This window comes from Lagenorhynchus albirostris, chromosome 7 (assembly GCF_949774975.1).
Source record: "Lagenorhynchus albirostris chromosome 7, mLagAlb1.1, whole genome shotgun sequence".
In the NCBI taxonomy this organism is placed as follows: Eukaryota; Metazoa; Chordata; class Mammalia; order Artiodactyla; family Delphinidae; genus Lagenorhynchus; species Lagenorhynchus albirostris.
Window position 1 is genome coordinate 37,605,061 of NC_083101.1, and position 27,483 is coordinate 37,632,543.

The 27,483-nt window shown below is 43.5% G+C and overlaps 2 protein-coding genes across 9 annotated transcripts in view; both read left to right on the forward strand.

Annotated features, from left to right (window-relative positions):
- The window catches only part of LOC132523562 (protein SPATA31F1-like), a 169,644-nt gene that overhangs the window by 124,884 nt on the left and 17,277 nt on the right, over positions 1 to 27,483 (forward strand). For 6 of the 8 annotated variants that reach the window (XM_060154927.1, XM_060154931.1, XM_060154928.1 and 3 more), the window contains 2 exons: positions 26,643 to 26,688; positions 27,232 to 27,292. The exons of 1 other annotated variant lie outside the window; for it this stretch is intronic. In XM_060154927.1, the coding sequence (XP_060010910.1) occupies positions 26,643 to 26,688; positions 27,232 to 27,292 (107 nt within the window). Of the gene's footprint in view, positions 1 to 6,269; positions 6,500 to 26,642; positions 26,689 to 27,231; positions 27,293 to 27,483 lie in introns of those variants that run through there. One more of the 8 variants, XM_060154932.1, reaches the window with a different exon arrangement.
- Positions 455 to 6,220, forward strand: SPATA31F3 (SPATA31 subfamily F member 3). Its single transcript, XM_060154941.1, is given in 5 exon segments — positions 455 to 598; positions 1,094 to 1,139; positions 1,681 to 1,741; positions 2,664 to 3,178; positions 5,753 to 6,220. Coding segments are annotated over 5 exon segments (1,227 nt in total). The 3' UTR covers positions 6,214 to 6,220.

A 27,483-nucleotide genomic window follows, 5' to 3' on the forward strand; every position in this document is an offset into this window, starting at 1 on the left:
TTCTAGTTATCTTCCCAGTACAGGTGATATAGTTCATGGAGTTCCTTTGTAGTAGGAGCAAGAGAGACAGTAGCCACTGTCTCTGTTTTAGGGCATGCAGTGTACATAAAGACTCAGTTATCTGGGGATAGATGCCAGACTATTATCTGAAAGAAGAAGGCTGAGCCAACAGGATATAGAGAATAGAGCATGAAAGAGTATTTGCTTCCTGTGACTTGGCACCTTTAGGCTCAGGCTCTGCACTGTGTCACATGAGTTTCTCCTAGACAAATAAAGGTCTGTGATGCTATGCATGACGGGAAATAGGATGTTTCCTGTCTGTGATGCAGTCTACTGGTCTGGTTCTGTGCTCTGTGAGGCAGAGACGATAGGTCTAGAATTTGGAGGCATTAGGTTCTAAGACCCTGAAAGCCTAGGAAGCCTAGAGAGGGGGATGGCTAGTGAGGTTTAGATTATGTTGAGGCCTACCTTTATTCTGTGGGATGTTGCATATCCTCTTTACACTTATGGTTCCATCATCATTATTCCATTAATTATTTGGCAAGTGAGAAAGAATCACCAAGATTTAAGATTGGGACCTAACAGGAGCTGCTGCTGGGTAGGGAAACACTATGACCACAACTGAACCAGTTAAGCCTTGATCAAGGTTTTATCCCCTCACTGTCTCTTGTTACCCTTAACCCCTTACCCCTGTTTTTTTTTTTTTTAATGGAATAAATTTCCTCACTGGATCCCAGAACAGCTTCATATTTGGGTGATTCCTCTGGTTGGTGGACATTTAGGGCCTTGGATGGCTAAGGTCCTTTGGCTACTGTACCACCGTTCCTCCCTTTCTCTTGTCTTATCCTGATCTCTCCACAGAACTTGTTCAGGGAATGGGGGTGGAGGTATGGAGTATGAAGAGCCTAAAAATGAATCAGAAATAAGAGAAAGGAAATGATGGTGTGAAAAAGGTAGAGTAGGAAAAAGAAAGGTAGGAGAATGTGTAAAATTGGAACACAGAAAAAGCTTGGGAAATATTTGCAGGTTTTGTCTCAGTTTAGACATGAAAAGAAGAGAGCACCCCAGCTTCACACTGTCTTTTGCCTTTAAGCATCACCGGAGAGTCAAACAAAGGGCTAAAGATAAAACATCAAGAGGTAACGTTCCAGTCTCTGCTCTGACTTCTCTCCACTGTGGGTGAGGCTCCCATGAGCCCTGTCCCTCAATGACCCCTGGTGCCAGGCACCAGGTGCTCTAACCACTGAAGGCCCAATTCCCCAAGTTGACAGATTCTCCCAGAAGACTATTTTGGGTGGGAAATCAGAGCCTGGGAATGTTCCAGAATTCTCCACCTTACCCCTGGGAGTGAAGAGGAAGTAGGGGAGTGAGGAAGTAAGGGCTCTGTCCTTAACTGTGTCATTTACTACTTTTATGACCCGGTGGATGTCACTTCAGCTCTCAGTCTTGTTATCCATAAAATGGGCATGATGATGCTGTCTCACTCACAGTGTGAAGGTCAAAGGAGATTAGGTCCAGGAGAGCACATCATACATACCTGGTTAAGTTGTAGTCAAACGTGCCTCAGAGCACTGGCTATTGGGGTTTGCCGTCTCCTGTCATTCAAAGGTCTCCAGCTTCCTGTAGGATGTTCCCTGAATCCTCTCCCATTCCATGTAACACTGTCTCCTGGTTTCTCAGCTAGGAGACTTTCCCGGGAAGAAGCTGAGAAGCCGTGGGAGCTGCTCTCTGTCATGAGAAGGTGATCTCTTGCTCTTTGCAGTCTCCCAACTCCCAGCCTGGCCTGTGATCATTTCTCCACTTGGCCTGGGGCAGGGTTGGGGAGGAGCATAATGGCTGGGACGTAGCCAGACACAGTGGAGCCTGGACACTGGTTGGGGGTTCCCAGAGGAGAGGGTGGGATCAGACGCCTCAGGAGACAGGAGTCCTGCAGTTCTGCTCTGGGCTAGGCTCACAAAGGTCCTGGAATTCAGGATTTGACTAGTGCAGGATTTAAAACTACATGGGTTTTCACTCAACCAGAAGACAAGTTAGGAGGATAGATAATTAATTAAGTGCATAAATCAGTCATCATTTTCTTATTTTCTTTACAGCTAGACCCTTTCAAGGGCAGACCCCTGGACCCTGCTGATGTACCTCCTCTGGTTTTATCTTCAGGGAGGCCAGTTCCTGGGACAGCCCTCAGGCAGGAGCTTGTCATATTGTCCCCCTCTTAAGATCTCTAGAGAATAGGGATTGTCTTCCAAGAGATGTTGTGTATGCCCTGTAATCCCCAGAATGCAGAGTTCCCACAAGGACCTCCGTAGCCCCAAACGAGGTTGACTCCAGGTTCTATCTGGTGATGTTCCTGGTGCTGCGCCATCAGCTAACCATTGGCTCCCCCATCTGCCTGGTTGCCTTCTCTTAGTTCAGCTACTCAGCACAGGTCAGCAGAGAACTCACCCACCTCTCAGGCTCTCAAGGCCCTGCGTTCCTTTCAGTTGTCTGAGACTTTGCCCAGGTTAGCTAGCCCTAACCTGCTGAATGTTTCTAGAGAATAGCCGTGGCAAAAACAACCTGGGGGTAGAACGCAGAGCTTACAGGCCAATCTCCAGGCCACACACTTGAAAAGAGGCAGATGTCATTCCATCAGTAACAAACGGTTGCCATGTTTCCCTTCCCAGCCAGGGCTGGCTTCCTCAGGAGGGGAGCGTGCGGCGGCTGCTGTGTGCAGATCCCTGCTGCCAAACCTGCAACGCTGTGGCTCTGGAGATTCAGCAGTTGCTATCGGGTGAGAACACCCTGACCACCACTACTTCTTTGGGGACATTGCAGGGCTTCTCTTGCCTAGAGGTTTTGTCCACGTCTAGCCTCTCTTTTGAGCAGAGTCAGGATTCCCTGCACTCCAAAGAGCTTTCGCTTCCATCAGCAACCCGCATCGTGTCACAACTAACAAGTCAGAAATCCTTAACCCAGGTAGTTGCCAGGTCAGCCACTAAGTCAACCACCAAGTCTGCCAGTGCAGTCAGCATCCACGAATACTGGGCGGACGACCAGCAGCTAAGGCAGGAATGTCAAGGGCCAGAGGTACCCTGGGACGTGGGAGCTCTGTCTTCTTCAAGCCTTGAAGAGCCTAGGATTCCTGTGAACCAGCAAGACAAGAAGAAGAGCAACTCTGAATGTGTTCCAGAGAAATAAGGCCAGCAGCCCTTGAATATCTGATTCCCTTTCTTTCCCTGAACCCAAAGCTCACAAACCTAAAATACCCCATGACCTTTCATTCCCTTCATCTCATGTTCCTGTGTCCCCAAATCCCTGATGTATCTTTAAGTATGTGTATATAAATGCATGCATTTCTACACCTGAGGGCTCCCAAGATCTGTGGAAGATTCCTGTGGCAACTTATGTCACACGGCCCCCAAATTTTCCAAGCCTGGGGGAAAACACTACCATTTCTTTCATCATGAATGCTACCTCTAAGGCCTCTGTTGAAAAGATGGGCTTTTATCTCCCTGACCTGGGGTTCATGGGAGGTAAGCAAGTCCACCCAAACTTTCTGTTTTTCAAGGATACGCTATGGATCCAGTGCAGATGTCACTGCAAACAAATCCCAAACTCTGTGACTCTGGCTCTACCCTCTATCATCTTTTAGTTTATAAGTGGTCTCTGTCCATTGCTTGGGGGTCATGCTGAGGCCTCAGTGTCCTGTCTGCAGCGAACACAGCTGCCTTTCTATGGTTCCTCTTTTATGCGCATTGAGTCCCTGGTCCACCCCTAGACATCTTGCCACAAAAGTGGAGCCTGGTTTCTTTTTCTTCAATGATTTGTTAATCTCCAAACTGTCTAAAATTTCCTCAGTTAGACCCACCTTCTTCCCACATACCTGAATTTGGGCTTCTTCATCTTTCTATCAACAAGCCTATGTCAATGTCCCATTTCTGACTCTGGCCAAGTGTGAAGCCTTGCAGTGGCACCTTCACTTCAAAGGCAGCTCCAGCTTCTGTGGGGCTTGCCAGCTGTTGCCCAGAGATCTCTGTAGATGCATGGAACCATACAGCATAAGCCCTGAGACATGCTGAAGCCTGGCTCCTGAGACTTAGGGGCCTACCTGTTTGGGGAAGCCCATTTCAGTCCTCAAGAGCAAGGTAGTATTTTCCTGGAGCATGCCCTGAGCTGGTGGAGTTCCACCTTCAGAAGTGGTTGATTTGGCTGTTTGATTTACTATTGCTGGGGTCTGCCCCAGAAGATCCAGCAGTCCATCCAGTTGCTTCTATCCCCTGCTGACCAGCAGCCCCTGCCCCAGTGCAGCACACTGACCAGGGTTAGTGTCCCCTAGCCTGCAGACCCAGAGGCCAGAGGGGATAGTGGCCTCTTCTGATCTATTGTGGCCAGTAGTGCCAGCCCACAGTTGCTTCCCAGGCCATGGTGATGTTGTAGAGCCATATTGGCTAAAAATATGAGAGGATCTGCTAGGGATTGTCCCTGCCCACATCTGCAGCGGTTGGGCCTCAAATCACTGGGTCTGCAGAATTCCAGGGGCCCTGGCAGCAACTCGGCTCCCTTGCATCCCGGAAAGTAAGCCCTTAAGACATAGAGGCAGCCATCAGTCCCTACATGGACTAGGAAGTGACACCCTGAATACTGACAGGCCTTAACCAGCAGCAGTGAGCCTCACCAGACGCTGTTACTGATCACCTTGATTAGCACCTACCCAGGTGCCCTCCCAGGGAGCTTTTGAGAAACTGGAGACAAGTTTTGGCCTTCCTGTCAGAACTGTGGGCTCTTTGTACTGTGGCACTCTCCAAGGCCATGGCTCTGGCAATCACTAGCCAATCTCCAATCACAAAGATGGTGCCTGGGCCTGTTGGGGGCCCAACAGAGTCTCTGGCTCAATCTCATGTAAGCAGCAGTGTATAAATCCTGTGCAGTGCAGCAGAACCAAAAGCAAGCTAGTTCCAGAGCAGTCCTAATGGTTCTTCCCATGGGCCTCCAGGATCTCACAGCCCAGTGGGGACATAACAGAGGCCCAGGTGCTTGTGTTCAGCTGGAGGCCAGTGTGAACAACCCCTGCCTGGAAGATCCCTGAGCCCCAGGCCTCTGCAAAGGTGAGAATAACTCCCTGCACCAGCAGGGAGAACAGAGGACCCAGGGAAACTCAAAGCATCAGAGAATCACAGAGAAGGGGGTGCAGCGCCGAGGCTCTCTCCAACCAGAGAGAACATCTACCCTGCCAGGGTTCCAGTAGGGACACTTCTAAGTAGAACCCCCAGAGCCCCTGACTTCCCAAATGTATCTCCAGGATCTTTCTCAGGTAAAATTTTAGTTTGGCCAGGATGGTTGTGTTGAGTGAGTAGGGACTAGCAAGGATCTGTCTGGGTCTTTAGAGCCACCATCTCCATCCTGTCAGCTTAGTGCCCCCTGTCAGTACCTTCACCAGCTTCTCCCTTTACCTTGAGTTCCTAGAGCATCCTCCAGGATTCCTTGGGACAAAAGGACCAGATAAGAATAGTCTATAAGGCTGTTAGGGCAAGTTGAATGACCTCACCCAAACAAGGATTCCTGAGAATGTCAGATCTGGAGTGTTCAGGGCTTAAAGGGCCAGATCTTACAGGACCAACTTGCTGGCCCACATTTTGCAAGTCCAGCATTTAAAGGAGCCACATTTTTCAGATCCAAGCTTTGCAGGGCCAAAATTTGTAGGGCCACACTTTGTAGGGCCAAGAGCAGGGTCTGGTAAAGACAGCCCATACTCACAAGAGCCCTACCCTTACAGAAGCTGCAGAAGCTGGACTGGGAAATAAGATGAAGCATTTTACACACTGGATTAACCCCAAGGTGAAAGGTCAAGGGCATAAGGAATCCATTCTCCTCTCTAAGGATGAGAAGGTGGCCAAAACCAAGACAGAAAATGTTGAGAAGAGACCACCTCCCACCAAATGCCCTGTGAAGGGAGCTCAGTCAGAGAGGGAGGAGGAAGACGTGGCCTTCTTTGATGTCCTCCAGTGCCTAGACAGTGAGTTCCAGCGACACTCCCTTCAGTCCAGCCAATGCTGGTTCCTGCGCCTTTCCTGCAACAGCTCCAAGCACTGTCCTCAGCTGACTTGTGCCACTCAGCCAGAAAATCCATCCCATGTCTCAACTCTCACCTCAGCAGAAGGCACTTGTCTATACAAGGAGAATACCCAGTCCAGGAAAAAGGAGTTCATAGGTTCCCAAACTTCTGCATCCTCCTGAAGAAGGCTGTCATCATCATTCCATTAATATGCAGGTGAGGCAGGGCCCTCTCCAAATATACTGTGTACCTCTAAGCAAAGAACCACCTGTTTGTGCCTCTTTGTTTTTAATGTGATATGTGACGGAGAAAGTAGAGGAGGTAGATTGTACTTCCCATATGGTATGGGAGCTTAAACCCATTTTACAAATGGGCCAGCATTCCACACAACTCTTTCAGCTCCACCCTGGACTGTGGATAAAGGGACCTGAGCAGAGAAGGAAGACCCTCATCTAAGATGCATTGGAGGTAAAGATCAGGCTTGACTTCTGTCATGGCTTCCCGTGTTGTCTTTGGGCCCCAGAGGAGCAAAGTGCGCATGACGTAGTACAAGAAGTAGTAGCCAAGAATCCAGTGCACTTTTGGCCCACAGGCACAATTCATTGATAACTTTTATATATTCCCACAATCCGGAGGGAAGGTTTTTAGAGGAGTGTTAAGAGTGCTTCATTCTTGAAGAGGTGCTTTGTGTTTATCAAAGGCACATAGCTAATATGATAGATGTCAGAAGCAATTGATAGAATCTCCCCTCTCTGCACCCTGTTGTTATTGATTAGATTTTAAGGGGTAACCCATCTGGGAGCTTGCTGTAGCCCTGTTACCTGTTTGACCCCCCACTGCCTTTCAGCTGCATGGAATAAATGCCTCCTAGAATGAAAATCAGTTGATGATAATGTCTCCAAAGAGTCACAATAAAAATGACTTCGAGAGGCATCTTGCATTCAACAGTTAAAATGTTTGAGTACTTACTGTGTGCCAGGAACTATGCCAGACACAACAGTCACCTAGACACAGGCCTTGCCTCCATGCAGATCATTATCTTATGGGGTAGACAGTCTCATATGCCCAAATTGTCTAATCAAAAGTGTATATACTCGGATGTCCAGTATTTGTTTCAAAAGTGAACTGATTCCCCAGACCACCACCACCACCCAATCACACATACCAAACCTGCTTCCACATCAGTTAATGGCACCTTTCTCTTGCCAGTTGTTCAGACCAGAAATATTGGTGTCAGCCATGACTTTTGCGTCTAACAATCTGCTTCTGGTCTATTAGTAAATCCTGTTGTCTCTACCTTCAAAATTCAGAAAATGACCTTGTCTTACCTCCTCTGCTGCTACTAATACTACAATAGTTTCACAGTCTCCTGCTTCTTCCTGAGACCATATCTCCAACAGTCTGTTCTCAACACAGAAGCCTTATAGTGCTCAGGGAGCGTCCTGGCTGGAGAGAGAGAGAAAGAGATGGAGAGATGGATGTATAATTGTGGGACCAGATAAGGTTACTAAAGGAATGAGTATCAATGAAGGAGAGATCTAAGGACTTGGCTCTGGGACATTCCAACATTAAGAAATTGGGAAGAAAAAGAGGAACAAGTAAGCAGAGGAGACTGAAAAGCAGGAGCCAGGGAGGAAGGAGGAAATCCAGAAAAGTGTGGCATACTGTCATATTGCAAGGAGAAAATGATCAATTGCACGAAAAGTTGTGAATTGGCCAAGTAAGATGAGGGTGTGGAGTTGACCACTAGATTTAGCAGCACAGACATCACTCATGGCCTTGAGAAGAACAGACTCGCGTGTGATGGAGGTGAAGTGGAATGGATTCAAGAGAGAATGAGAGGAGAGCAATTGGTGATAGCAAGTGTGGTGATAGCAAGTGTAATCAATTCCTTCAAAGGAGATTTGTTCCACAGAGGTGCAGAAAAATGGGGCTAGAGCTGTAGGAGGAAGTGGAACCCAGAGAGGGTTTTTTTTTTTTTTTTTTTTTTAAAGATGAGAGACATAAGATGTTGGATGTTGACAGAAATGATGCAGTCGAGGAGGGGTAAACTGATGATGCAGGTAGAACTGCTGGAGCCATGTAGTGGTGTAGAGGTGAGGGGATGGGAGTGAATGTCCAAGTTCATGAGATGGCCTTGGAAAAAGCACAGACACTTTGCTGGTGGTTAGTAGAAAGAAGGAAGCATTAATGAGGTAAGACTTTGTGTATTAGGAGAAGAAGGGTTTCGCTCACATGTAACAGAATTTGGGCAAAGACTCAAAAGGGTAAGTGAGGATCTGGGAAGGTAACATGGCTGTGGGGTGGAAGGAGTAGTATGGAGAACCAAAGCTGGAGGCAGAAGTAGAGGTAGATTCTGGAAGTTACCATGGTAAGTTTCTATTAGGGCCTAGGAGTTGGTGGCCAACTGAGGGCCCGTGTGGGTATAAAAGGGTGGTTGAATGTGCCCTTGGAACACTGGATCAGCAAGAGAGATCACAGAGAAACTCTAGATGCACAGAACATGAGGAAGAGGATGGGACTAGGGACACAGAAAGGGGGCAGGTGTGGCATCCTAGTGTTCAGACACCAGGCATGTTTGGGGGTGGGAGGAGAGACTGGGACGCAGAAAGACAAAGAGGCTGCCCTGAGTGTATGGGAGGGAACTCTGTTTTGGACACCTCATTCCTCTCAGAAGGTGGCACCTCTCCTCTGCATTCCCACCATCTGACCTACCACAGAGGAGAGAGTAAGGGCAGGAAGTGCTGTGGCTTCCTCATGGTGTGGTATGGGGGACTGTGAGATGCCCCCGCCTCACTGTTTCCTAAGGAAATCCAGGATGGCTCAACATACCATCAAACCAGGAGGCAGGGGCAGGAATCTCTTCCTCTGATAGGACTCAACACTTAGCAAAGTGTATCCACTGCTAGCAGGATGCAGAAAAGCCAGATGGGAAGAAGCATGAATGTGTCCCTCCTCTGAATGGTGATTCTTTTTTTTTTTTTTTTTTAACAATTTCTGTTTATTTATTTATTTTGGCTGCGTTGAGTCTTCGTTGCTGCATACGGGCTTTCTCTAGTTGCGTCGAGTGGGGGCTACTCTTCGTTGCGGTGCACAGGCTTCTCGTTGCGTTGGCTTCTCTCGTTGCGGAGCACGGGCTCTAGGCACGTAAGCTCAGTAGTTGTGGCGCATGGGCTTAGTTGCTCCATGTCATGTGGGATCTTCCTGGACCAGGGCTTGAACCTGTGTCCCCTGCATTGGCGGGCGGATTCTTAACTACTACTCCACCAGGGAAGTCCCTGAATGGTGATTCTGTGCCTAAGGGTTGGGGGCCCAGCCCCTATTGTGGCCCCCAGGGTGAGGGACACAGGGCCTAGACTGACTGAACCACACTCTTCGGTGTTTTCCTAAAACATCCCCAAAGATCATAGGAAGTCTTGTGACAGGCACATCCTCCCTGCCTGGTGGGAGTTGGGCTGAGAGCCATGCAGGAGGATGCCCAGGCGAAGGAATGTGACTCAGAAGGGTCACAGCAGCGTCAGGTGGGAAGCCAAGGTTAATGTGCACACATCCTGTCTTAAGTGGACCAGCCTTCCCATGGTCCCTCACAGGCTCCCACGTGCCTCAGCAGAGTCCTGTTACGGAAATTTCAGACAACTGACCATCAAGATTGCTTGTCTTTTGTACCTGCTCACTCCACCCTAGCAGGAAGGTTGTTGCTGAGCTCAGGAGTGACTTGCTCAATCCTGTCATGCCAGTCTCTTGCCAGCAGGGGACTGGGACTCCCTGAGCATGAACTGAAATTCCCTGCCCTGCTCGAATTCCCAGCTTGCTGGAGACGCTCAGACTCAAGGGCTTAGTTAGTCTGTTGGTCCACTCAAATTCTAGTCCCTCTCCTCTGTGGGTCTTTTGAATAAAACATCCCCTGCCCCTAAATTCCCACATCCTCTGAATCATCCTCCTTCCACAGCCTCATCTCTATCCTTGACTAACTTTCCCATCGCCACCCTGTCCAGGCTGAATCCCTGGAAATATGTTAATAATATATGAACATAGTAGTGGAAAAAAGCAAGTTACAAAAATATCCATGTTATAGTCTCATATAAAAAATATTAACAGACTTAAAATTTTTTTTTTTACTGTGGTAAAAGTCACAAAATGTAAAACATACTACTTTAACCATATTTAACTGTACAGTTCAGTGGCACTAAGTACATTGACATTGTTATGCAACTCTCACCATCATCCATTTCCTGAATTTTTCACCTTCCTAAACTGAAACTCTATCCCCATTAAACACTAACTCCCCATTCCCACTCCCCACCTCCACACCCCCAGCCCCTGGCATCTACCAATGTACTTTCTGACACTATGAATTTGACTATTCTAGGTACCTTGTATGAGTGGAATCAAACGGTATTTGTCTGCACCTAATGTAAAAAATATTAATAGACTTTTAGAGAGCGGTTTTAGGTTTGCAGAAATATTAGGCAGCACGTACAGAGTTCCCATATACTTCCTCATCCTTGGTCACATACACAGTTTTCCCTATTACTAACATCGTGCATTTAGTGTGGTACATTTGTTAAAACTGATAAGACAATACTAACATCCATAGCTTTTGTTAGGGTTCACTATTTGTGTTATATATGGGTTTTATGACATATATCCACCATTACAGTATCAGAAGAGTTTCATTGCCCTAAAAATCCCCTTTGTTCCACCTATTCATCCCTTTCTCCCTTCCCCCAAAGCCCTGGCAACCATTGATCTTTTTCTTTTTAATTTTTATTTTATATTGGAGTATAGTTGACAATGTTGTGTTAGTTTCAGGTGTACAACAAAGTGATTCAGTTATACATGTATCTATTATTTTTCAAATTCTTCTCCCATTTAGGTTATTACGGAGTATTGAGCGGAGTTCCCTGTGCTATGCAGTAGGTCCTTGTTGGTTATCTATTTTAAATATAGCAGTATGTACCTGTCAATCCCAAACTCCCAATCTATCCCTTCCCCCACCCCGGTAACCATAAGTTTGTTTTCTAAGTCTGTGAGTCTGTTTCTGTTTTGTAAATACGTTCATTTGTGTAATTTTTAAGATTCCACATATAAGCGGTATCATGTGATATTTGTTTTTCTCTGACTTACTTCACTTAGTATGATAATCTCCAGCTCCGTCCATGTTGCTGCAAACGGCATTGTTTCATTCTTTTCAATGGCTGAGTAATATTCCATTGTATGTATTGGATTGGCCAAAAAGTTCATTTGGGTTTTTCCGTATGATGTTACAGAAAAACCTGAACGAACTTTTTGGCCAACCCAATATGTACCACATCTTCTGTATCCCTTCATCTGTCGATGGATATTTAAGTTGCTTCCATGTCTTGGCTATTGTAAACAGCACTGCAGTGAACACTGGGGTGCATGTATCCTTTCAAATCTTGTTTTTCTCCGGATATATGCCCAGGAGTAGGATTGCTGGATGATATGGTAGCTCTATTTTTAGTCTCTTAAAGAACCTCCATACTGTTCTCCATAGTGACTATACCAATTTACATTTCTACCAACAGTGTAGGAGGGTTCCCTTTTTCTCTACAGCCGCTCCAGCATTTATTGTTTGTAGGCTTTTTGATGATGGCCATTTTGACTGGTATAAGGTGGTATCTCATAGTTTTGATTTGCATTTCTCTAATAATTAGCGATGTTGAGCATCTTTTCATGTGCCTCTTGGCCATCTGTATATCTTCTTTGGAGAAATGTCTGTTGAGGTCTTCTACCCATTTTTTGATTGGGTTGTTTGTTTTTTTGCTATTGAGCTGCATGAGCTGTTTGTAAATTTTGGAGATTAATCCCTTGTTGGTCGTATCATTCGCAAATATTTTCCCCCATTCTGTGGGTTGTCTTTTCGTTTTGTTTATGGTTTCTTTTGCTGTGCAAAAACTTTTGAGTTTAATGAGGTCCCATTTGTTAATATTTGCCCTTCTGTGTCTAGCTTATTTTGCTTAGCATAGTGCGTTCAGGGTTCATCCATGTTGTAGCAAGTATCAGAATTCAGTTACTTTTTAGGCTAAATAATAGTCTATTGTATGTATATATTGCATTTTGTTTATCTGTTTATCCATTGATGGACACTTGTGTTGGTTCCACCTTTTGGCTGTTGCAAAAAATGCTGCTGTTGAACATTGGTGACCAGGTGTCTGAGCCCGTTTTCAGTTCCTTTAGGTATATGCCTAGGAGTGGAATTGCTGGATCATATGTTAATTCTATGTTTAACTTTCAGAGGAACTGCTGCCAAATTATTTTCCACAGCAGCTGCACCATTTTACATTCCCACCTGCAGTACACAGGGGTTCCAGATTTTCCACATCCTCACCAACAGTTATTTTCTGTTTTTGTTTTTTTTTGATAGTAGCCATCATCATGGATTTGGAATGGTATCTCATTGTGGTTTGGATTTGCATTTCTGTAATGACTAATGATGTTGAGCATCTTTTCATGTGCTTAATATCTATTTGCATACCTTCTTTGGAGAATTTTCTGTTCAAGTCCATTGCCCATTTTTGAATTTTTGTTTGTTGACCACTGATATTTTTATTGTCTCCATAGTTTTGCCTTTTCCAGACATTATATAGTTGTAATCATAGTATGTAGCCTTTTCATTTTGCTTCTTTCACTTAGCGATATGTATTTCCTCCACGTCTTAAATGACTTGATAACTCATTTCTTTTTAAGGCTGAGTAATGTTTCATTGTATAGATTTACCACAGTTTGATTAGCCATTCACCTATTGAAGGATATATTGGTTGCTTCTAAGTTTGTGTTGTAAAGCTGTTATAAATATTTTTGTGTAGGTTTTTGTATGCACATAAGTTTTCAATTAATTTGGGTAAATAGCAAGAAACACAATTACTGGATCATATAGTAAGAGTATGTTTAGTTTTGCAGGAAACCACCAAACTGTCTTCCAAACTGGCAGTACCATTTTGCATTCCTACCAGCAATGAATGAGAGTTCCTGTTGCTCTACATCCTCACCAGCATTTGGTGTTGTCAGTGTTCTGGAATTTGGATATTCTAATAGGTGTATAGTGGTATCTTACAGCTGTTTTAATTTTCAGTTCTCTAATGACATATGATATTGAACATTTTTTGATATGCTTACTTGCCATCTGTATATCTTCTTTGGTGAGGTGTTCAGGTCTTGCCTGTTTTAAAATTGGGTTGTTCATTTTCTTTTTTAAATTTATTTATTTTTGGCTGTAGTGGGTCTTTGTTGCTGCACGTGGGCTTTCTCTAGTTGCAGTGAGCAGGGGCCACTCCTTGTTGCAGTGCGCAGGCTTCTCACTGTGATGGCTTCTCTTGTTGCGGAGCACGGGCTCCAGGTGCATGGGCTTCAGTAGTTGCAGCATGCAGGCTCAGTAGTTGTGGCTTGTGGGCTCTAGAGCACAGGCTTAGCAGTCGTGGCACACCGGCTTAGTTGCTCCGTGGCATGTGGGATCGTCCCAGACCAGGGAAGTGTCCTCTGCATTGGCAGGCGGATTCTCAACCACTGCACCACCAGGGAAGCCTGGGTTGTTCATTTTCTTATTGTTGAGTTTTAAGAGTTCTTTGTGTATTTTGGATACCAGTCCTTTACCAGAATATGTGTTTTGCAAAGATTTTCTCCAACTGTGACCTGTATTTTCATTCTGTTAACAGTGTCTTCTGGAGAGCAAATATTTTTAATTTTAACGAAGTCTAACTTATTTATTTATTTATTTTTTCATGGATTGTGCTTTTGTTGGTGTATCTAAAAAGTCACTACCAAACCCAAAGTCATATAAATTTTCTCATAATCTCATTTTTGAAAGAATAAAATGTATATATGTTTTTCATCTTTTTAGTAATCTGTACTTTCTAATTTACCTACATTGCAAATTAATTATATACTTCCCAGGGTTGGCAACATAGTGGCTTCTTTTAGTTTTACATATAACATTCTGTGACTCAGAAAACACAGCTTTTATTGCTCTGGGTTCAGTTTCCCTGTCTATCAATGAGTATTGGAACAGAGAGTCACTGAGTTCCCTTTCTGTCCTAAACATCTAGAATGATCATGTTTGTTTTCAAATTCTTTTAAACATCCACGGACCTAATTGCAGCATCTAGTCATGGGGTATCCAGCCATGGGGCAGGGAAGGAGTCTGTGTGTATGTGTAAACATTTTTTAGACTATTCACCTAGGAATTTCTTGAAGCGAGAGGCTGGGCCTGTAGTCTGCAGCAGACACTGCCCACATGCCTCATGCACACTGGCTTTGAAAGCCCCCAACTTACAGCGAGAGGAACAGGAACACCACACCAAGAAAGAAAATGCAAAACTAACACCCAGCCCTTCACTGCAAACCTTCCTCAAGATCAGTTACTATTTCCAAGGTCACAGTGTAACCTGAGGAGGTATATTTTTCACATTTTTTTGACTGCGACCCATAGTAAGAAATGTAGTTTATTGGGCTTCCCTGGTGGCGCAGTGGTTGAGAGTCTGCCTGCCGATGCAGGGGACACGGGTTCGTGTCCAGGTCCGGGAAGATCCCACATGCCGTGGAGCGGCTGGACCTGTGAGCCATGGCTGCTGAGCCTGCTCGTCCGGAGCCTGTGCTCCGCAACGGGAGAGGCCACAACAGTGAGAGGCCTGCGTACCACAAAAAAAAAAAAAAAAAAAAAAGAAATGTAGTTTATGATGTGATCCTATACACACATAAACACATGTTCATAGATCTATAACTGACCCAAATTTTATGAAACAATCCTAATTTTACTACACATGATTCTCCCTATATTTTCTATCCTCTCTAACCTAGTTCATTAAAACAATCCTGATAGTGACTCTCTAAAATGATTTCATGACTTCCTCATGGGTCTGGACTTGCAATTTGAAAAACATAGCCTTAGGATCATTATATATTTTTGATTAGTGAACTACGCTTTTGTCTTTTGATTTAAACATGGTTATGTCTAAAAGACAAGGGCAACATTGTGGGGTATAAGGTAAGCTTTCCCCTTGACTGGAGTGATGCAAGAATAGAATTCTCAAGCTTGTCTTTATAGAGTCTGTGTGGTTGGAAGGTCTAGCAGATCTGAACTGATACTGATATACCTTTGACTGAAGAAAACTACTGTATACGAGAGGCTGATCCTGTGACCTGTGGACATATGTAAAGGAATACTTATTGGAGCATAGTTTATGGTAATTTAAAGGTAGAAACAACCTCAACAGGAATAGGAAGTGTAGAGCTAAGCTTATTATATGGTGAACTGGCTGGATCCTAGGCAAGTGGGAAGGGTATGTAAGAAACTCTAGGAAGAGAGGGGGAAATGAGTGGACTGAAAAAGCATATCCATTATAATATACATATTTATGTTTGGAAAACAAATATTAAAAAGCCATTACCTGCTTTTTTTTTTTTTTTTGTGGTAACAGACTACAAAACAGCAAAGGTTTACAGTATCTTCTTGGTATTCAGGGCTACATAGAAGGTACTAGCTCTCTAAATAGTTTGGGAAAGCCCCTTCCCAGAGTTATAGCAAAAGCTTTAGGGAGCAGCCAAAAGATTTTTATGTTGAAAAACTGAGAAACACTGTTCAAAGACCTGGAATAAACATACTTGGAAAATTAATTTTTTAAGAATGATTCCTTAGAGGAAAATCAATAAAATATGCATTTTGTCCTTATTGACTTTTTCAGGCAAGACAGTAAGAGTTATTGAACAGCATCCAACTGATTAGGAGGGTTACTCTATAAGTGAACTGACTCATTAATAGTGTATCAGCAAACTAACCACAGGCACCCCCTAATACACCGCAGTCTTGCTACAACAGTTATTCTCTAAGGATAACAAGAATCACTATTAAGCTACTCAGTTGTTAATTGGTGGCTTCAGGAGTCTGTCTTTAGAGGAATTTCAGTGAACTAAAGCTGACATCCACTAGTAAAATAAACTACCCTCACACACACACACACCCCTCAAAAAAACACCCCAACACTTTCCAGGCTTGACCACAGGCTCTAAGAATACTTCTGTTCCTTTTACTTAAGATGGCTCCATTTTCTTGGCCATTTTTTTCCTCCTCTAAAGGCATAAAATGTAAAATAGAACCTTAAAAAGAGTACATCAAAATCCAAATAAGAATCCCAAGTCATTTTAAATTGACGTGGCTTTGATTTTGAGAGTAAACTGTGAGGGCACAACAGAATTAGGCTTAATGAATGAGGCCAAAGACTTTAGTGGTTAATGGAGGAGACAAACCTATGTACAAAAAACACCTTGATTAAAGCGTGTGTTCCCAGATATCAGTGCTCATGGAGTGTTTGAGAAATTGACAAAATTAGCTCTAATTTCCGGAGAAACAAGTGGTAGTGGTAATGGGTAAAAACAAGTGTCTGGGAAGTCCGAGCTAGTGTAATGAGGCACAAAAAGGAAATAAGAGGTATAAAGACTGGGAAAGAAGATATCAAACTGTCTTTGTTCACAGATGACATGGTTGTCTATGTAGAAAATCCAAAATGGTTGACAAACTGGAACCAATAAGTGATTATAGCAAGATAGCAGGATATAAGGTTAATATACTAAAGTTCATTGTTCTCCTGTATACCAATAATGAACAAGTGGAATTTGAAATTAAAAACTCATTCCCATTTACATTAGCACCTCCCCAAATTACTTAGATATAAATCTAACAGAATATGTATAAGATATATATGAGGAAAACGACAAAACTCTGATGAACGATACCAAAGAAAAACCAAATAAATGGAGAACTATTCCATATTCAAGGAAAGGAAGACTCAATATTATCCAGATGTCAGTTCTTGCCAGTTCTATAGATTCAATGCAGTCCCGATCAAAATCCCAGCAAGTTATTTGGTAGAGATGAACAAACTGATTCTAAAGTTTATATGGAGAAACAGAAGACCTAGAATAGCTAACTCAATTTTGAAGAACAAAGTCCGAGAGGCAAAAAGTGGGACAAAAGGTATAATAGGACCATCTATCTGGCTGTTATGACCTAGAGGAAATTAGATGACTGGCTGTCTAGATGTGTTTGTAAGGTAGTAATATATATGTGGCAACTTGGGCTGTGTGTCTATGTGTGTAAAAAACATGTATTCTCTGCAGGGAACTTGCTTATTTATAAGGGCAAATTGCGGGGTAGGGGGCGGTACTCTGCAGCAGGAAAGGGAAAGAGGGAAACAGAATGCAGTTTAGGAACAGCGCTCTGTAAGAAAAAATTGCTGAGAAAGTCTGAGGAGCAGCCTCCTAAGCAACCAAAGGTGTCTCATCCTATGTTAAATGCAGTTGTAAAAGATGAGCTTTTGCTTACATTTGATTCTTGGCATGAGAGTGACAACTGTTTGGAAAAGACTCAAAGGTAAGTAACAGTGATCTCCTGAAACATGAGAAGGCTTCATTAGGCAAAAACAAAGCAAAAGAAACCTCTGAAGGGGAAGATGGGTGGAAGCAACCGAAGAGTGTTCCAAAGGTGGGAAAAGAAGCCCTAACTTTTCATTGAGGTCAGGAGGGAGGAAAACAGATCTAGACAGCTCTCACTGCCTTCTACAGAGCACGTGTTCTGTATACCTTTGTTGAATGAATGCTGCATCAATGACTTGGCAACAGAAAAGTTTGAGATCATGGCATCAGTACCTTTTCTTTTCCTCAAAAATGGGCCAGAAAGACTGATCAGACCAAGTCTTCAAAACTCACTTCTAGAAAGTACACAGTCACCAGCTCATCACAGCCACTTTGCTTCCCCAGGGGTACAGCCTGAATGGTGAGTCAGGCTAGCAGAGAAGGGGCAACACATACAGTAGCTACAGGTGATTTCTCTCACCACAGGGGAGAGCTACAGAATTCTGGAATTTAGCCAGTTTCCACAAACCACAATGATAAGAAAAGACCAAAATTACCAAAGTCAGAAGTTTCCTGCATTTATCCTAAGTTCTGGGGCATCGTGGCCTGGCCCCCAGGAGGGCAGCTTCCCTAAAGGCATGTGCAGGAAGCTTAAAAAATGCATCTCCTCTGTCCTGGGTTTGAGCTGGGGAAATTTAGCATGAGCAGCGTCTGCACATAAGGGTGAAAAATTTCAAGGTGGTTGATAATTGGCTCCTGGAAACATGTGCCTGAAAGATTGTGTGAGAGCCTCAGGGAAAGCCACATACCTAACACAGAGAGTAGAAAACCAGCAGAACTAGGATCTGTAAGAAATGCAGAATGCACATACCAACACCACTGCACATCTGGGTGTTATCAACCCAGAGGAGACTCTAAGCAAAACCAAAGGAACAAAAGTCTTTTTAACCCCTCGATGAGACTCCAGCTCTTTGAGGAAATCCAAGCCGTAAGTGATGTGCCTGTTCTCTAGTGACTGTTGTTTTAGGAATCGAGTGCCTCACCACAGTGCTTTTGGAGCCTATTTCTAGCCAGAGTCATTTGGCAGTAGCCTATGTGCTGCTTTTAGTTTCCACCTCTGTAGGTACAGTGTCTCTCCATTCACTCCTGTTTATATAGTCCAGCAGAGCTGGCTTCAGTCAGCCCAGGAAAACATGGCCACCCTAAATTAACTGAATTGTTTTGGGGTTTCCAAGGACTGAAACTGAGTCTTCCTGGACTCAGCTCAAGAGAATGAGGCGTGAGGGAGGTGCTGCTGTTGTTTAATATTAACCAAAATTTCCCAAAGCCCTAATAAACATGAGGACAAAATTATGGCATGATCTTTAGCCCCTGGAGGCCTGGGAGGAGCTTCATGAAAAGCTGTAGGGCTGGCTTCCCACAAAAGCAGAGTAACAGTTAAGGAACATCACACTATCGATGACTGACTGCTATGATTGCACTTAGCAAGCAGAACTTCTCAGCAAGATGGAGAGACACTCCTTGTTCTCTGGTCTGGTCCCCTGAAGCATAGATTCAGCCCCATTTAAGGCACTCATTACACCCCATTTATCACTATTCACTAGTTTGTTGGTTCTACAGATACTTGCTGAGTGCAGACTAGTATGTGACAGGCACAGATTAGCCTCTTAACAAATGTTGGTAAAAGGAATAAATGGAACCTCACTCAGCCTGTAGAATGCAGCGTTGAGTATGTGTGTGTAGGGGGCATTAGTGGAGGATTTTTTTTAAAAGGTATTGTTGCATAAGTTAAATCTTAAAAGTCAATTAAGACTTCCTACAATGTATAAAGGAAGAGTTATTCCAGAAGGAGGTAAAAGCACAGACAAAGGCAGGCACATAGATCTACAGAGACCCTATTGTGACTCAGAATGAAACCAGACTGAGTGCTGGGTAGGAATAGGCAAGGAAACCTCGTTCCACATAGAATTATCAGTCCAAAGAATTGATTGGAAATAATATGCTTAAAGTGAGTAGAAGGAAATATGTCCTTGGATTTCAGGAATTAAAAATAAACTGACCCGGACCTCACGAAGGACGGCAGGAGCGCCACAGGTATGGCGTCGCTGGCGCCGTCCTGGAGCCGTCTGGACCGAAGGCAAGAGCGCAACGTGCGCGAGCTCGCCCGCCTTGTGGCCGGCGTCCAGGACGAGGCGGACCCCAACTTCCGGCTCGCCTTGCACTTCGGCTGGTCCAACGTCAGATTTCATCATTTCTTAGATGTCAACAGCCACAAAATAGGAAAGACAATAGAAAGGATTTATGAAAAATTCATCATTCATTCTGATCTCAGCAAAGCTGCTAGTTGGAAGAGATTAACTGAGGAATTTCTAAATGCATCACTTCCAAGCATAAAGGAAATCAAGTACTGTCCACTGACTAGAACCAGAATCTCCTGGAAATTGACTTGTGTTGCCATCCAATCCAATGTGTCTAAAGCTTGTGATGAAAGAAGTATGTTCTTGTTTAATCATCATAGCCCCAACCTACTATGGAAATTGAGATCAGAGATTGGCAGAAATAATAGCACTGTCTTGCTGTCCTTAAACCTTTAAATGACTTCTCTGTACTTGGCAATAATAACTATCCATATATTGCTCACTAGATGCCAGGTGCTGTTCTAAGGACTTCCATATTCCATCACAGGTCCCCAAGACCACCCTTAGGCTCAGTGGTTCACTGGAAGGATTCACAGAACTCCAAAAAAGAAAAAAATGCTATCCTTACTGTTATGGTTTATTACAGTGAAAGGATACAGATTTTAAATGAGCAAAGGGAAAAGGCATGGGGTGAAGTCCAGGAGAAACCAGGCACAAGCTTCCAGATGTCCCTTCCCAGCGAAGTTGCATGGGGATGCACTTAACTCTCCCAGTGACAAAATGTTGCAAACCAGGGAAACTCACCTGAGTCTTGGTGTCCAGGGTTTTCTTGGAGGTCAGTCACATGGATATGCAGTGTCCATGTGGCTGCTCTTAGCTACTCAATCTCCAGCACTCCCAGAGGTCAAACCAAGGACTTCACGCCTACAGAATCATTCACTGTAAGTCACATTGTTAGCATAAACTGTCTGGTCAGGCTGATACAGTGTGGCCCAAAGAATGGCATACAAATATGCTGTACTAGCAGGATATTCCAAGGGCTCAGAGGATATCTCAGGAGCCAGTCAAGGGCCAGTCCTGAAGATCTTTGAGATGTTCAGCGTTTGGGCAACCCAGGCCTCCTGAGTTAACCCTTTAGTGCATACATATATTAACTTAATCTTCACAATAACCTCTGTGGAGTATTCTGTTACTGATAGACTTTCCCTTTGTCTGCACTGAGTTGGTGGCCTAAGAAAGAAAGCTTTAGGTAATTTTAAAAACTGTCCATAAATTCAAGGAAGGGCTATAAAGGTATTTCTGGAAGAGAGAACTGCAGTGCTATGAACCCATGCCCTAAGGATTAGAAATACACTTCTGTGTATTGTTCCTGCAAGGATCATTTTGAAAGAGAAGGAGGCAAATCTTTTTTTATATCTCTTCTTGATTCATTTTGTATAGCTTTCTGGGTAGACTATAGAATTTAATAATTTAGGCACTATGACACCATAATATTAATAATAAACATAATGGCAAGCATTTTTAGAGCATTTACTACATGCCAGGCACTGTTAGTCCAATAAAGACCATCTTCAGTACATACTGTTACTATCATTTTGCCAGGCAAATGCCCTAATCTCAGTTTCATCTGTACCAATGAAAATACCTATGTGGTGCAGAATAATTAAATGAAAGTGACCGTCACTTTTGATTCCTACTTTGACCTTTTTGTTGCCATCTTTGGTTATCTTTCTGTACACCCCCAGTCATAGGGCTCACTGAACACAGTGGAACCACATACCCTAGTTCTTCTGTGGCACATCCTACGTCCTGTACCTGCCCTTCCCCTTGTGCCTGAGGAATCTCATCATTTAATATTAAATTCAAATCTTGTCTATACATACTATGCATTTAACTTGTTTATTATATTTGTTATTGTTTATTTCCTATCTCTCCTTTAGCATAGGAGTTTTACAGGTGTAGGCTTTGCTCCTGATCTGTTCTCAGGCACCTAGAACAGAGTAGACAATAGATATTTGTTGAGGAAATAAATCTGTGTATTCCTTTCTGCCTTGCTGTCCCTCTCTGTCCTTGGCTTCTGCCCCACTTACACAGGCAAAGTTGGTTGGTTGCCCTTTTCTCCTTTGCTGTGGCGTCCTCGACACATCTGTTGTAGTACAGCAATAACTTCACATTTTTTTTCGGCTTTATTGATATATAACTTACCATAAAATTCCTCCATTCTGAATGTACAGTTCACTGATCTTTAGTAGATATGTAGTTATGCTACCACAGTCCAGTTTTAAAACATTTCTGTCACCCCAGAAGTTCTCCTCAAGCCCAGTTTTTTTGTTCCCACCCCAACCCCAGACAGCTACTGATCTACTTACTGTATGTATAAATTTGCCTTTCTGGACATTTCATATAAATGAGATTATACAATAAAAATAAATAAATAAATAAACTGACCCAGAGAACTGCATTTTCTGAGGCCAGTGTGGTGGGCAGCCTCTGAGATGACTCCCATTGAGCTCTGCCTCCTGATTCTCATGGCATTGTATAACCTCCTCCTCTACAGTACCTTGCTTTTGGCCAATAGATTATGGCAACACTGAGGGGTATCACCTTCCATGATTAGGTTACTTCTATCTTGTTAGCCAACTCTCTGTTGCCTTCTTGGTGTGCATGCTTTTATGAAGCAAGCTGCCATGTTGGAGAGGCCCACATGGCAAGGCACTGAGGGTGGCTTGTGACAAACAACCAGTGAGGAAAAGAAGCTCCTAGTCCTGAAGAGTCTGAGGAACTGAATTATGCCAACAACCACTGAGTGAACTTGGAAGCAGATCCCCACTTGAAACTTTGGATGAGATTGCAGAACCTGGGCTGACACTTTGATTTTGGCCATGAGGCAGAAGATCCCGGTAAGCTGTGTCTGGATTCTTGACCCACAGATACCATGAGATGATAAATATGTATTATGGTAACTGGCTAAGTTTTGGGTTAATTTGTTATGAAGCAATTTAATAGAGACAGGAAGTGGGGAAGCTCTGATAAATTCCAGGGCTCTTGATGTATGCACTGCAGTTATGGCAAAGGCCTTGGACACAGCATTCCTGTGCCTTACCAATTCTGTGGTGAAGTGTGTTAAAATTTTTTCCTCTTTTTAAAATTGGGTTGTTTGCTTTCTTATTGTTGAGTCTTGAGAGTTCTTTATATATTCTGGATATGAGTCATTTCCCAGGTATATGATATGCAGATATTTTTCTCCCACTATATAACTTACATTCTCATTCTCTTAACATTATCTTTCAGAGGGCAGCCATTTTAAATTTTTGATGAAGTACAATTTATTATCCATTTTGTCTTGTATGGGTCATACTTTTGGAGTTATGTCTAAGAAATCTTTGCTTAACTCATGTTCATGGGTTTTCTTATATAAATTTTATACTTTTAGGCTTTGCATTCAATCTATGATCCATTTTTTTTTTTTTTTTTTTTTTTTTTTTGCGGTACTCAGGCCTCTCACTGTTGTGGCCTCTCGCGTTGCGGAGCACAGGCTCCGGACGCGCAGGCTCAGCGGCCATGGCTCACGGGCCCAGCCGCTCCGCGGCATGTGGGATCTTCCCAGACCGGGGCACGAATCCGTGTCCCCTGCATAGGCAGGCGGACTCTCAACCACTGCGCCACCAGGGAAGCCCTATGATCCATTTTGAATACGTTTTTGTATATATTGTGAAGTGAGGATTGAAATTCATTTTCTTGGATATTGATAACCAATTATTCCAGCACCATTTGTTGAAAAGACTTTTCTCCTTTGTTGAAAATCATCTGTCTGTACGTGAGTTAGTCTATGTTTAGATTCTCTATTCTGTTCCATTGATCCGTTTGTCTATATTTATGCCAATACCACACTGTCTTGATTGCTGTAGCTTTATAATAGGTGACTTAGTATATAACACTTAGTATTAATCCTCAAACTTTGTTCTTTTGTAAAGTTGTTTTGACTATTCTGAGTTCTGTGTATTTCCACATGAATTTTAGAATGAGCTTGTCAATTTCTCAAAAAATTGCTGGGATTTTTATTGGGACTGACTTTTATATCTAAATCAATTAGAGAGAGGTGACATCATAATAATATTGAGTCTTCTGACTCATGGACAAGTTGTATCTATTTTTTGAGTTCTTTAATTTCTCTCAGCAGTGTTTTAAAGATGCAGTGCATTGTTCTTACATTTTTGCTAGATTTATCCCTATTTCATGTCTTATGATATTTTCAATGGTATTGATTTTTTCAAATTTCAACTTCTATCTGTTCATTACCAGTATACAGAAATACAGTTGTATCTGTATATCAGCTTTATATCATACAACCTTGCTAAATTCACTTATAGTTCTAATAGCTTTTTTTTTTTCAGATTCCACAGGATTTTCTATGTAGATGATCATGTCATTTGTGAATAAAGGCAGTTTTCCTTCTTTCTTTCCAACCTGGATGCCTTTCATTTCTTTTCCTTACTTCATAGCATTTGCTAGGACCTTCAGTACAATGTTGAATAGAAGTTCTAAAAGTAGATATCCTTGTATTATTACTAATCTTAGAGGATAAGCATCTAGTCCAGGGGAACTGGGAACTGGGCTGCACAGCAGGAGGCGAGCGGTGGGCGAGTGAGCGAAGCTTCATCTGCCGCTCTCCATCGCTCCGCATTGCTCTCATCACCACGTGAACCATCCCCCCCCCACCCCGTCCGTGGAAAAATTATCTTCCACAAAACCAGTCCCTGCTGCCCAAAAGGTTGGGGACCACTGATCTAGTCTGTCACCATTAAGTATGACCTTAGCAGTGGGATTTTCTTAGATTTCCTTTATCAGGTGGAGGAATTCCTTTCCTAGTTTGCTGAGATGTAAAAAATTAGGAATGCATGTTGGATTTTGTCAAACGTTTTTTCTACACTGTTGAAATGATCATATTGTTTCTTTTTAGTTTGTTAATATGATGAATTATATCAGTATGATGATTTTCAAATGTTAAACCAATCTTGCATTCCTGTGATAACCCCACATGGTCATGGTTTATTATCCTCTTCATAATTTTTTGTTTCAATTTGTAAAATTTTGCTTAGAAGTTTTGCATCTATGCTTATGAGGAATATTTGTACTTTTTTTTTTTTTTCCTTGTAATGTCTCTGTCTGGTTTTGGCATCAAGGTAGTGCTGGCCTTATGGAACAGGTTGGGAAATAGTCCCTCCTCTTCAATTTTACAAAAGAGTTTGTGGAGAATTGGTATTATTTCTTCCAATGTTTGGTAGAAATAACCAATAAAGACACCTGCGGGGACTCCTCTAGGGGTGCAGTGGTTGAGAATCCGCCTGCCAAAGCAGGGGACACGGGTTCGAGCCCTGGTCCGGGAAGATCCCACATGCTGCGGAGCAGCTAAGCCTGTGCACCACAACTACTGAGCCTGCGCTCCAGAGCCCATGAGCCACAACTCCTGAAGCCCGGGCACCTAGAGCCCGTGCTCGGCAACAAGAGAAACCACCACAGTGCGAAGCCCGCGCACCACAACGAAGAGGAGCCCCTGCTCACCGTAACTAGAGAAAAGCCCACGTGCAGCAACGAAGACCCAACATAGCCAAAAATAAATATAACTAAATAAATTAAAAAAAAAAGAATCTGCTCTAAAAATAAATAAATAAATAAAATTCAAAAAAAAAATAAAAGCCTAAGGAAAAAAAAGAGCTCTGTAAGGAAGTCTCATTAGTGAGTCTCAATGGAAGGCAATGTTTACATTCTCTTCTCACTCATCTGCAAGCTTGAGGCCACACAGTCTGGGAGGCATTCCTTTCTGACTCCCACAACGTCATTTAAAGATGCTACCACCGTGGCCTTGCCGTGGTCCCTTCATGCACCTCTGATTTCCCATCATCCACTGCCTGTAACATCAAAGCTCTCCATTTCCACGCCATAACCAGACTCTGGCCATCAGGCTGGTGGAGGGTGTGGAGAGTGGAGACAAAGTGGGAGAACAGACAGTGACTGTGAGAGGCACCTTCAGTCCTTGCAGACAACCAGACACCCTCATCTGCAAACAGAATCACCACATTCACTTCTCTAGACAGGTAGAGGTCTTTGACACCACAGCTGCCTTGTGAAAGAGGAGAGCTTTGTGATGCAGTCTGGTGGCCTGGTTCCGTTGTCTGTGAGGCGGAGATGACAAAGTGTAGCATTGGAAGTCACTAGGCGCCAGGACTCTGAATGCCTACATATAGGGATGGTTGGTCTCCTTGTGCTAATGAGTAGATCATGTTGAGCCCGACTTTTGTTCTGTGGGATTTGGGGTTTCCCTTATATACCTATGGCTCCATCTTCATTATTATCCTAATTGTCTGGCAAGTGAAAAAGTGTTACCATGGATTAACATTGGAACATAAAAGGAGCTGCTGCCAGGTAGGGAAACACTATGACCATGACTGAACTAATTAAGCCTCAGATAAGAAGCTTTTAAGCTCTCAGTGTCTCTCCTTTTATCCTTCCTTTTCCCCTCCCTCCCCTTGATTTTTTTTTTTTTTTTTTTTTTTTTTTTTTTTTTTTTTTTTACCATCCGTTAGTTACTCTTATAAGGTATTTCCCTTCTCAGAGCCTACAAATAATTTCTTACCAGGCTATCCCTGCAATGTATTCTAATTGAAAACTCAAGAACGTCTCTCTCTGACTTGGGTTGAGACTTGGGTGAAATGGAATGTGCCTCACTGGATCTTAGAAGACTTCCCATTATGGGAGATTTTTCTAGTTTGTGGTCCATTAAGGCATTTGTAAATTGAAGTTCTTTGGTTATTAGACCTACACACCTTTTATTCTGTTCCACCCTTTCTCTTGTTTCATCATAAGCATGATACACAACTTCTCTTAGGAAAAAAATGGGAGGTATTGAGGATGAAAGAACCTCAAAATGAATCAGAAGTAAGAAGGGAAATATTGGGGTGAAAAAATAGAGTATGGAAAGTTAGGAAAGTTAATAAAATACAGATAAATTACAAGGGATTGGGAACTGTATATTAGCTTTGTCTCAGTTTGGACATGAAAAAGAAAATGGTGTCCCAACTTCATACTCTAACTCTTTTGTCTTTAAGCGTCACCGAAAAGTCAGACAAAGGGCTAGAGATGCAGCATCAAGAGGTAATGTCCCAGTCTCTGCTCTGACTTCTCTCTACTGCGGGTGAAGCTCCCATGAACCCTGTCCCTCAATGACCCCTGGTGCCAGGCACCAGGTGCTCTAGCCACTGAAGGCCCAATTTCCCCAAGTTGACAGATTCTCCCAGAAGACTATTTTGGGTGGGAAATCAGAGCCTGGGAATGTTCCAGAATTCTCCACCTTACCCCTGGGAGTGAAGAAGAAGTAGGGGAGTGAGGAAGTAAGGGCTCTGTCCTTAACTGTGTCATTTACTAGTTTTATGACCCAGTGGATGTCAGTTCAGCTCTCAGTCTTGTTATCCATAAAATGGGCATGATGATGCTGTCTCACTCACAGTGTGGTTGTGAAGGTCAAAGGAGATTAGGTCCAGGAGAGCACATCATACCTGGTTAAGTTGTAGTCAGACGTGCCTCAGAGCACTGGCTATTGGGGTTTGCCGTCTCCTGTCATACAAAGGTCTCCAGCTTCCTGTAGGATGTCCCTGAATCCTCTCCCGTTCCATGTAACACTGTCTCCTGGTTTCTCAGCTAGGAGACATTCCCGGGAAGAAGCTGAGAAGCCGTGGGAGCTGCTCTCTGTCATGAGAAGGTGATCTCTTGCTCTTTGCAGTCTCCCAACTCCCAGCCTGGCCTGTGATCATTTCTCCGCTTGGCCTGTGGCAGGGTTGGGGAGGAGCATAATGGCTGGGACGTAGCCAGACACAGTGGAGCCTGGACACTGGTTGGGGGTTCCCAGAGCAGAGGGTGGGATCAGACGCCTCAGGAGACAGGAGTCCTGCA